Below are 12,511 nucleotides of genomic sequence, written 5' to 3'. Positions count from 1 at the left end.
GTTCTATCATAATCATGCAAGTTTCATTTTGACTTTCATATCCCTTTAAATACTAAATACATGTTAGATATAATGATGTATATAAAAGAAAAGATAAATGTGACAATAATATGTAGATGTATTTTAACAAATCTCCAGTGCCCCCTGGTGGATGTGTAGAGAACAGAACAGCCTCCTGCTGATGTGTGCAGTGGGTTTGGTATTATGGATAGATCAGTCCTCCCTATATTTAAACTGACCTTTCCCCTGATCCTTCCCCAGTCAGATGTGTGAGATGAGAGCACTTGTTACTGCAGCATCTAGTAATATCTGGGGGAATTGTGATTTGTGTGATGGGGTGTAATTAGCAGGTGGTTGTGCTGATAGCTTATTTAGATCTTCTAAATTTGGGATCACGTTTTTATTTTAAATAAACTGTTTTCTGTTACCAAATATCAAATGTTCTGAAGGAAGCAGTTTTTTTTTTAGTTTTTTTACATAAACACTGTTACATCAGTCACTGTTCTTTTTTTAATACTTATTTATATCCCCCTGCTTATTCAACCAGCCTCTGGGCTCCATGTACGAAGGAGGGAGTGGACAAGCTTCTCAACTCGGGAAATTGTCCACTCGCCTTTGCTACATACAGGCATCGGACAAACAGAATCCGCTGCCCATTTGTATCATCACATGCTCAAGTTAGTGTGTAATCCCCGCCCCTTCTCATGTGTGACCAATCGCGTGGGAGAACGGATTATCAAACACAGACAGTGAGCTCGCTCTCTGTGATTTTCCCTCGCCACATTGCGGGAAGGGGCTCTGGAGGAGCTTTCGCTGCCTAGTACATGGAGCACTCTGTCTTTAATGATACTACTGACCAATATATGTCAGGATTAAGAGTGAAGCTAAGCCAGACACATTGCTTTGTTATTGTTAAATGAGGAAGTTAAATTAATATAAACAGTTTATTTCATTGTTTTAATAAAAACACTAAACAACGGGTTATACTTAAAAGGGCTGTGCACTCTAAATTTTTCTCCCATTTAATTTGTTTCCAATTGTCCAGTTTACCTGATGGAGTGTATTACAATCTTAACAGATATCTAATTTACCTTTATTTTCCATTTAAAATAGCTCCTTGTGCCTGTGATATCCACACCCATACTGAACATTTCAATACTAATGTATAGGCTATATAAAACATAACCAGCAAAATAAGTTCAGTGGGGGGTAGAAGATAAGTTATAATTGATCACCTATGCATCTAGTAAAACAAATTCCAGCTATGGAAACACACTTACATCAGCGTTCACCTGACTATAATGCCCTCAAAAGTACCTACATTTCAAAGAAGCATATATTATCATATAAATGAGGGCCTTTTAGTTCAGTGTTCTCCAAAGGACCTTTTTAGTGGCTGCACCCCCTGGTTGATTTTACTGACCACCTGACTAAAATTTTAGTCAATATTAAACTAAAATTAGCTAATATTAAAAATGCTCAATTTTTATTGCATACATTATTATTAAATACATTTATATTGAATTATGCAATTTATTTGTATTTTGGATAGCAGAAAATGATATAATATTAGAAATTCCTACACTGCCCTCACCTGACTACTTCAGAATGCCACCTGGCTGGCAAATTTGTCTATGGAGAACACTGTAGTGTATTTATATAACTTTGATCTGCATATATGGACTCACATGGACCTCTATCAAATAAATACACATTAATTCATGCCAGGTGATCACTATTACCAGAGTGATCAACTGTCTATTCAATCCTATACAGGGATCTTATTGAAAAGAGAGGCTTCTTGGCTTTAAACAAGGGGTCAGTACAATTTATTTTTTTCTTAATATTGTACTTAAAATTTATATAGCCAAATTACTCATATTGCCTTTCAAATAGTGGGTTTTAGGGATTTCTAGACATTAAGGGTGCTGAGATTTAAAGATTTTAATACTAGCCCTTATCCAGCTCTCTCTAGACTTCAGCATCTCGGCACTTCCACTTGGTGACATCATTGGCATTCTCAGATTCCCTGGTGATAATGATTCTGAACATACTGTGCTTCTTTGTAACTTAAAATTTATATAGCCAAATTACTCATATTGCCTTTCAAATAGTGGGTTTTAGGGATTTCTAGACATTAAGGGTGCTGAGATTTAAAGATTTTAATACTAGCCCTTATCCAGCTCTCTCTAGACTTCAGCATCTCGGCACTTCCACTTGGTGACATCATTGGCATTCTCAGATTCCCTGGTGATAATGATTCTGAACATACTGTGCTTCTTTGTAACTGCTTAAGGTGCAGGGGGGCCCGGGATTAGCTCCAAAGCTCCTGCCCCAGGAGGACAACATGTAGTCAATATCCTCTGCACTTAAGAGGTTAGAATTTGATTTCCCTTTAATATGAATTTTCTTATGTGTAATAAGAGTTGATTTCTGAGTAAACGATTTCCCACATTCAGTACACAAAAATGCCCTTTCTTTTGTATGAGTCTTTTGATGATCAAAAAGTGTTGCTTTCCGAGCAAAACATTTCCCACACTCAGAACATGAAAACTCTTTCTCTCCTGTATGAGTTTTCTGATGAGTAATAAGATTTGATTTCTGGACAAACCATTTCCCACATTCAGAACATGAAAATGCTTTCTCTCCTGTATGAGTTTTCTGATGAGCAACAAGATTTGATTTCAGAGTAAAACATTTCCCACATTCAGAACATGGAAATGCTTTCTCTCCTGTATGGATTTTCAGATGATTAGTAAGAGTTGATTTCAGCGAAAAACATTTCCCGCATTCAGGACATGGAAATGCTTTCACTCCTGTATGAATTTTCTGATGAGTAATAAGTTTGGATTTCCAGGTAAAAGATTTCCCACATTCAGAACATACATTTCCCATGTGGCTGCTTTGATTTTGAAGAACACCGAAAGCATCAGGATTCTGGCCATGTCTAGGATTATTGCAGTTTGTGAGTTCACCTGTTGAAAAGAAATAAAATGGGAATAATTATGACATCATTACTTTATCTTGAGAACATTTGAAAAGGACACTGTACACTAGATTTTTCTTTGCACTGGAAGTTTTTTTTATAACAATGTATAGTTTTGTTTCTTTCTTTTTTTTTTTTAATAACATTGTGCTGATTTTCAGACTTCTAACCAAGATGTAAGCAGATGTAGACTCAGGTATACAAACTCTTACTTGCCTGTTTATGTAATGGATCTTTTCATATGCATGGGAGGGAGTGTCTGCTCTTCCTGCTTTCTCAGCCCCTTTCAGTGGGTGTCCCAGCCTAACCTCATTAATAGTGCTAAACTGAGAGCTTCTCATGCCGGACAGATAGCTCACCATGCTGGCACTGCGGCTGAGCTCTGTAGCAACCCAAGGGTTGCAGGTTCGATCCCGGTGAGGTCCACTCAGCCTTTCATCCTTCCGAGGTCAATAAAATGAGCCGCGCCTTGAGACCCTTACAGGCGATTAGCCGTGCTTTACAAGTACCCAATACATACATACATAAGTACGTTTTTAAAACAGATTTATACTGGATTTTTTTATCAGTATCTGTGCATATTCTTCTTTATAGTAGTGTCTATTACATGCAGTTTTATGAACATTGGTGTATACTGTCCTTTAACTGTTCTGAATTAGTGTCTAGAACAAGGGGAGGGGACCAGCTATGAGCCTACACCTTTCCCCAGATATTCATCATAACGTTTAAGGGCAATTTACTGGACATTATGGGCTATTTTTAAGGACTTCCATGCATCTCATTTTTGTCAGTTACTACAATAAATATAAATTAATGCTGCTGTAATATTTTTAACTATTATTTTTTGCAATTTTAGGAATACAATTATTTCAGCTAAAAAATGAGTCATTTAACGATTGCTTGTGTGCAAAACATTTTTCTCTTGTTAAGTGTAGTCAGTCCACGGGTCATCCATTACTTATGGGATTATATCTCTTCCCCAACAGGAAGTTGCAAGAGGATCACCCAAGCAGAGCTGCTATATAGCTCCTCCCCTCACGTGTCATATCCAGTCATTCTCTTGCAACCTAACTAAAGATAGGTTGTTGTGAGAGGTCTGTGGTGTTTTTAAACTTAGTTTATTTCTTCAATCAAAAGTTTGTTATTTTAAATGGCACCGGAGTGTGCTGTTTGTTCTCAGGCAGCATTAGAAGAAGAATCTGCCTGCGTTTTCTATGATCTTAGCAGAGGTAACTAAGATCCACTGGCTGTTCTCATACATTCTGAGGAGTGAGGTAACTTCAGAAAAGGGGAATAGCATGCAGGGCCCCCCTGCAAACGAGGTATGTGCAGTAAATTATTTTTCTGAGGAATGGAATTGACTGAGAAAATACTGCTGATACCAATGTAATGTAAGTTCAGCCTTAAATGCAGTGATAGCGACTGGTATTAGGCTGATGAGTGTGTACACTGAATGTATTTTTCTAGGGAATGGAATTGACTCAGAAAATACTGTTAATACTGAAGTAATGTATGAGCCTTAACTGCAGTAAAAGCGACTGGTAGCAGGCTTATTAATAACACTTCATAACTTTTAAAAATGTATGTTTAAAACGTTTACTGGCATGTTAATCGTTTTTTGTGAGGTACTTGGTGATAAAACTTATTGGGGCATGATTTTTACCACATGGCTATCTTGTTTTCTGCATAGAAACAGTTAACTGAGCTTCCCCACTGTTGTAATATGAGTGGGAGGGGCCTATTTTAGCGCTTTTTTGCGCAGTAAAAATTCAGTCACAATCTTCCTACTTCATCCTCCATGATCCAGGACGTCTCTAGAGAGCTCAGGGGTCTTCAAAACTCATTTTGAGGGAGGTAATCAGTCACAGCAGACCTGTGACAGTGTGTTTTTGACTGTGATAAAAACGTTAATTATTAAATTGTTATCCGTTTTTGGGTATTAAGGGGTTAATCATCCATTTGCTGGTGGGTGCAATCCTTTGCTAACTTAATTCATTTACTGTGAAAATTTGGTTGCTATAACTAATTTGTTTCATTGTTATTTCAACTGTGACAGCTTTTTGTGCTTCTTAAAGGCACAGTAGCGTTTGTTATATTGCTTGTAAATTTATTTGAAAAGTATTTTCCAAGCTTGCTAGTCTCATTGCTAGTCTGTTTAAACATGTCTGACACTGATGAGTCTGTTTGTTCACTGTGTATGAAGGCCAATGTGGAGCCCCATAGAAATTTGTGTACTAAATGCATTGATGTCACTTTAAATAAAAGTCAGGCTTTACATGCAAAGAAATTATCACCAGACAACGAGGGGGAAGTTATGCCGACTAACTCTCCTCACGTGTCAGTACTTTCGCCTCCCGCTCAGGAGGTGCGTGATTTTGTGGCGCCAAGTACATCAGGGAGGCCCTTACAAATCATTTTGCAAGACATGGCTACTGTTATGACAGAAGTATTAGCTAAATTGCCAGAATTAAGAGGCAAGCGCGATAGCTCTGGGTTAAGGACAGAGCGCGCGGATGATGTGAGAGCCATGTCTGATACTGCGTCACAGTTTGCAGAACATGAAGACGGAGAGCTTCATTCTGTGGGTGACGGATCTGATCCAGGGAGACTGGATTCAGAGATTTCTAATTTTAAATTTAAGCTTGAGAACCTCCGCATATTGCTAGGGGAGGTATTAGCGGCTCTGAATGATTGCAACACGGTTGCAATTCCAGAAAAATTATGTAGGTTGGATAGATACTATGCGGTACCGGTGTGTACTGACGTGTTTCCTATACCTAAAAGGCTTACAGAGATTATTAGCAAGGAGTGGGATAGACCCGGTGTGCCTTTTTCCCCTCCTCCCATATTTAGGAAAATGTTTCCTATAGACGCCACCACACGAGACTTATGGCAGACAGTCCCTAAGGTGGAGGGAGCAGTTTCTACTTTAGCTAAGCGTACCACTATCCCGGTGGAGGATAGTTGTGCCTTTTCAGATCCAATGGATAAAAAATTAGAAGGTTACCTTAAGAAAATGTTTGTTCAACAAGGTTTTATCTTACAGCCCCTTGCATGCATTGCGCCTGTCACTGCTGCAGCGGCATTCTGGTTTGAGTCTCTGGAAGAGGCCATTCGCACAGCTCCATTGGATGAAATTATGAACAAGCTTAAAGCACTTAAGCTAGCTAACGCATTTGTTTCTGATGCCGTCGTACATTTAACCAAACTTACGGCTAAGAACTCTGGATTCGCCATCCAAGCGTGCAGAGCGCTATGGCTTAAATCCTGGTCAGCTGATGTGACTTCTAAATCTAAATTGCTTAATATTCCTTTCAAAGGGCAGACCTTATTCGGGCCCGGCTTGAAAGAAATTATCGCTGACATTACGGGAGGTAAGGGCCATGCTCTGCCTCAGGACAGGGCCAAATCAAAGGCCAGACAGTCTAATTTTCGTGTCTTTCGTAACTTCAAGGCAGGAGCAGCATCAATTTCCTCCGCTCCAAAACAGGAAGGAACTGTTGCTCGTTACAGACAGGGCTGGAAAACTAACCAGTCCTGGAACAAGGGCAAGCAGGCCAAGAAACCTGCTGCTGCCCCTAAGACAGCATGAAGAGAGGGCCCCCTATCCGGAAACGGATCTAGTAGGGGGCAGGCTTTCTCTCTTCGCCCAGGCTTGGTCAAGAGATGTCCAGGATCCCTGGGCGTTGGAGATCATATCTCAGGGATATCTTCTGGACTTCAAAGCTTCTCCTCCACAAGGGAGATTTCATCTTTCAAGGTTATCAGCAAACCAAATAAAGAAAGAGGCGTTTCTACGCTGTGTACAAGACCTCTTACTAATGGGGGTGATCCACCCAGTTCCGCGGACGGAACACGGGCAAGGATTCTATTCAAATCTATTTGTGGTTCCCAAGAAAGAGGGAACCTTCAGACCGATCTTGGACTTAAAAATCCTAAACAAATTCCTAAGAGTTCCATCATTCAAAATGGAAACTATTCGAACCATCCTACCCATGATCCAAGAGGGTCAGTACATGACCACAGTGGACTTAAAGCCTACCTTCACATACCGATTCACAAGGATCATTATCGGTACCTAAGATTTGCCTTCCTAGACAGGCATTACCAGTTTGTAGCTCTTCCCTTCGGATTATCTACGGCTCCAAGAATCTTTACAAAGGTTCTGGGCTCTCTTCTGGCGGTACTAAGACCGCGAGGTATAGCGGTGGCTCCGTACCTAGACGACATTCTGATACAAGCGTCAAGTTTTCAAACTGCCAAGTCTCATACAGAGATAGTTCTGGCATTTCTGAGGTCGCATGGGTGGAAGGTGAACGTGGAAAAGAGTTCTCTATTACCACTTACAAGGGTTCCCTTCCTAGGGACTCTTATAGATTCTGTAGAGATGAAAATTTACCTGACGGAGACCAGGTTATCAAAACTTCTAAATGCTTGCCGTGTCCTTCATTCCATTCCACACCCGTCAGTAGCTCAGTGCATGGAAGTAATCGGCTTAATGGTAGCGGCAATGGACATAGTACCATTTGGGCGCCTGCATCTCAGACCGCTGCAATTGTGCATGCTAAGTCAGTGGAATGGGGATTACTCAGATTTGTCCCCTCTGCTAAATCTGGATCAAGAGACCAGAGATTCTCTTCTATGGTGGCTTTCTCGGCCCCATCTGTCCAAGGGGATGACCTTTCGCAGGCCAGATTGGACGATTGTAACAACAGACGCCAGCGTTCTAGGTTGGGGCGCAGTCTGGAATTCCCTGAAGGCTTAGGGATTATGGACTCAGGAGGAGAAACTCCTCCCAATAAATATTCTGGAGTTAAGAGCAATATTCAATGCTCTTCTAGCTTGGCCTCAGTTAGCAACTCTGAGGTTCATCAGATTTCAGTCGGACAACATCACGACTGTGGCTTACATCAACCATCAAGGGGGAACCAGAAGTTCCCTAGCGATGTTGGAAGTCTCAAAGATAATTCGCTGGGCAGAGTCTCACTCTTGCCACCTGTCAGCGATCTACATCCCAGGCGTGGAGAACTGGGAGGCGGATTTTCTAAGTCGCCAGACTTTTCATCCGGGGGAGTGGGAACTTCATCCGGAGGTCTTCGCTCAACTGATTCTTCGTTGGGGCAAACCAGATCTGGATCTCATGGCGTCTCGCCAGAACGCCAAGCTTCCTTGTTACGGATCCAGGTCCAGGGACCCGGGAGCGGTGCTGATAGATGCTCTGACAGCCCCTTGGGTCTTCGACATGGCTTATGTGTTTCCACCATTTCCGATGCTTCCTCGACTGATTGCCAAGGTCAGACAAGAGAGGGCATCAGTGATTCTGATAGCGCCTGCGTGGGCACGCAGGACCTGGTATGCAGACCTAGTGGACATGTCGTCCTGTCCACCGTGGTCTCTGCCTCTGAGGCAGGACCTTCTAATTCAGGGTCCTTTCAACCATCCAAATCTAATTTCTCTGAGGCTGACTGCATGGAGATTGAACGCTTGATTCTATCAAAGCGTGGCTTCTCGGAGTCGGTAATTGATACCTTAATACAGGCTAGGAAACCTGTTACCAGAAGAATTTACCATAAGATATGGCGTAAATATTTATATTGGTGCAAATCCAAAAGTTACTCATGGAGTAAGGTTAGGATTCCTAGGATATTGTCTTTTCTACAAGAAGGTTTAGAAAAGGTCTTATCTGCTAGTTCGTTAAAGGGACAGATTTCTGCTCTGTCTATTCTTCTACACAAACGTCTGGCAGAAGTTCCAGACGTTCAGGCTTTTTGTCAGGCTTTGGCTAGGATTAAGCCTGTGTTTAAGACTGTTGCTCCGCCGTGGAGCTTAAACTTAGTTCTTAACGTTCTTCAAGGTGTTCCATTTGAACCCCTTCATTCCATTGATATCAAGCTGTTATCTTGGAAAGTTCTGTTTTTGGTGGCTATTTCCTCGGCTCGAAGAGTCTCTGAGTTATCTGCCTTACATTGTGATCCTCCTTATCTGATTTTTCATTCAGACAAGGTAGTTCTGCGTACTAAACCTGGGTTTTTACCTAAGGTAGTTTCTAACAGGAATATCAATCAAGAGATTGTTGTTCCATCATTGTGTCCTAACCCTTCTTCTAAGAAGGAACGACTTTTGCATAATCTGGACGTAGTCCGTGCCCTGAAGTTCTATTTGCAGGCAACTAAAGATTTTCGTCAAACTTCTTCCCTGTTTGTCGTTTACTCTGGACAGAGGAGAGGTCAAAAGGCTTCGGCTACCTCTCTCTCTTTTTGGCTTCGTAGCATAATACGTTTAGCCTATGAGACTGCTGGACAGCAGCCTCCTGAAAGAATTACAGCTCATTCTACTAGAGCTGTGGCTTCCACCTGGGCCTTTAAAAATGAGGCCTCTGTTGAACAGATTTGCAAGGCTGCAACTTGGTCTTCACTTCACACTTTTTCAAAATTTTACAAATTTGACACTTTTGCTTCTTCGGAGGCTATTTTTGGGAGAAAGGTGCTTCAGGCAGTGGTTCCTTCCGTTTAAAGTTCCTGCCTTGTCCCTCCCTTCATCCGTGTACTTTAGCTTTGGTATTGGTATCCCATAAGTAATGGATGACCCGTGGACTGACTACACTTAACAAGAGAAAACATAATTTATGCTTACCTGATAAATTTATTTCTCTTGTAGTGTAGTCAGTCCACGGCCCGCCCTGTCTTTTAAGGCAGATCTAAATTTTAATTAAACTCCAGTCACCACTGCACCCTATGGTTTCTCCTTTCTCGTCTGGTTTCGGTCTGCTTGGGTGATCCTCTTGCAACTTCCTGTTGGGGAAGAGATATAATCCCATAAGTAATGGATGACCCGTGGACTGACTACACTACAAGAGAAATAAATTTATCAGGTAAGCATAAATTATGTTTTTTAGATTGTTGCATTTTATACCACATGTTCCTTACTTTTAATGAAGTTTTTCTACACATCAGAGTATCATTTTATGTAAATAAAGAAAAAATCAGCTGCACTTGCGGTGGTTAAAGTAAAAAAAGGAATTTTATTGATATGCCTTAAAAACAAGGTACATAGAGGCTAGCAGGATGAACATCCTAACATGTTTCGTGCCTATGCTCAGCACCTAATCATAGGACTATAGTTCATGGTATTGTCCCTTCCTTTTAAAGGGACAGTACCCAATAGCAAACTTTGTACAATAAAAAAAACAGGTGTATGCTATTCACAGGGGCAAAAAACCTAGACAAAGAGCAGTATATATATGCAAATGTGATAAACAGAACCAAGTACAATAGATTACTGATGAAAACTGTAATATTATATTATTGTATTAAACTGTAGCAGTGATTGTTCTTGTATAAATAAATAATGCAACAGAGGGGTATAAGTTGTTCTAGACCTTAACAAAAAGATCCAAGTACAATGAATTACTCTAAATATATCTGATGGAAAATTCAATATTAAACTGTAACAGTAATTGTTCATGTATATCCCTGCTGTTAAAAGAAAAACAACAAAATATACAGGATATATATAAAGAGATAAGGCAATGGCGTATAGAGAAATGTAGTATAATATGGGTGGAAGCTATATTCTAAACCCTTTAGTGGTGCTAGATTGTTGATAAAATACAATTAAGTGCTTATAATAAAACAAGCTATACAACAAAGCACCATATGTTTAATATGATAAGGCCACCCATCTACTCTCTACTTAAAGGCCATGCATTACACTGATAGTTTTTTATATACATGAATAAAAACAGCAACATCCAAACTGCAATAATTACTGAGCTCAAATATATGTTAAAAGAAACTAAGCTCTACTCAAAATAATAGGACATATCCCATTCTCTATTTAAGCCTGAAGGAGTAATGGTCTTCAATTTATGTGTCCAATACAACTCGCGTTTCAGCAATAATTTGTGTTTATTACCACCTCTAATGGGAGAATGAACTCTATCTATAACTTTCACAGTTAGGTATGCTTGATGGGTGAAATGTACTAGGTTAAAGTGTCTCGCTATAGCCGAATCCTTATTGTAATTCTTGGTATCATTGATATGTTCCCTGACCCTGGATCTAAGTTCCCTCATCGTCTGACCGACGTATTGAAGGGAACAGATGGTACATTCTAGCAGGTAAACAATGAATTTGGTTCTACAATTTGCGTAAAAGTTAACCATAAAGTTTTCCTGAGTGACAGTACTTGAAAAATTATTATTCTGACTGACCACTCCACAGGTGATACAGGCTCTCGCTCCACATCTGAATGTGCCTTTTTTCTGTAACCAATCTCTGGATTTGGCACTTTTACTGTTGATCATGCTGGGAGCTAGTCTTGTGGCTAATGTAGGCGGTTTCCTCGAAACAAACCTACAAGACCGATAAACATCACCCAAGAGTTCATCTTCTTTTAATATATGAAGATTTCTCTTAAGGATATTGCAAATGTCATGGTACTGTCTGGAGTATTCCGTAGAGAATACCACAGTATCTTTATCAAAGTCCCTCTTTTCTCTTTTATTGTAGAGGACCTCAGATTGTTTTTTAGATTTTACACTGTTAAAAGATTTCTGAAGGTCCTTGTCTGAGTATCCTCTCAATTTAAGTCTATTCGTAAGTTCAGCTGACTGAATGTAAAAGTTGTGGTCAGAATTTGTTTTCCTCCTCATACGAATATATTGCGCTCTGGGAATTGAGCGAATGAGGTGCGGTGGATGGCAGGATTTGGCGTGTAAAATAGTGTTGCCGGCTGTAGGCTTACGAAAAGTATCAGTTAGTATAATGACTGTATCTACGCTGCCTGTGAGGGTAAGATCCAAAAAACAAGCTGTGTGGGTGTGCATTTCACCGGTAAATTTAAGATTGAATTAATTGGCATTAAGATATTCCAAAAATATGTTAATGTCTAGGGGATCCTGTACAATAAAATCAAATCATCTATAAACCTCATATACTTTATGGTTAAATCAGCAAAGGGATTTGATGTAGTATATAGGTACATGTCCTCCCACCAGGCTTCAAATAAGTTGGCAAACGAGGGGGCAAACTTTGCCCCCATCGCCGTACCACAAACTTGCAAAAAATATTCACTGTCAAACATAAAAAAGTTATGTTTGAGTAAAAACTCTACAATTTTACAAAAATAAATAATAAATTCGACTGAGTATTGAGTAGCGGAGATTAGAAAGTATTGTAATGTTTTGATTCCCAATGCATGTGGTATGCTTTATATATATCCTGTATATTTTGTTGTTTTTCTTTTAACAGCAGGGATATACATGAACAATTACGGTTACAGTTTAATATTGTATTTTCCATCAGATATATTTAGAGTACTTGGATCTTTTTGTTAAGGTCTAGAACAACTTATACCACTCTGTTGCATTATTTATTTATACAAGAACAATCACTGCTACAGTTTAATACAATAATATAATATTACAGTTTTCATCAGTAATCTATTGTACTTGGTTCTGTTTATCACATTTGTATATATATATATATATATATATATATATATACTGGTCTTTGTCTAGGTTTT

At 39.7% G+C, this 12,511-nt stretch overlaps 1 protein-coding gene across 1 annotated transcript in view; it reads right to left on the bottom strand.

Annotated features, from left to right (window-relative positions):
- Positions 1-925: 925 nt before the first annotated feature.
- LOC128658032 (oocyte zinc finger protein XlCOF7.1-like) overlaps positions 926-12,511 on the bottom strand; it is a 107,205-nt gene continuing 95,619 nt past the window's right edge. The window contains exon 13 of the mRNA XM_053712479.1: positions 926-2,975. Coding sequence (XP_053568454.1) covers positions 2,239-2,975 — 737 coding nt within the window. The 3' untranslated portion in view covers positions 926-2,238. The remainder of the gene's footprint in view (positions 2,976-12,511) is intronic.

The sequence above is a fragment of the Bombina bombina genome, chromosome 4, assembly GCF_027579735.1.
Source record: "Bombina bombina isolate aBomBom1 chromosome 4, aBomBom1.pri, whole genome shotgun sequence".
Lineage (NCBI taxonomy): Eukaryota > Metazoa > Chordata > Amphibia > Anura > Bombinatoridae > Bombina > Bombina bombina.
The sequence above is the reverse complement of the archived record's forward strand: the minus strand, read 5'-3'. Positions and strand labels throughout refer to the sequence as shown.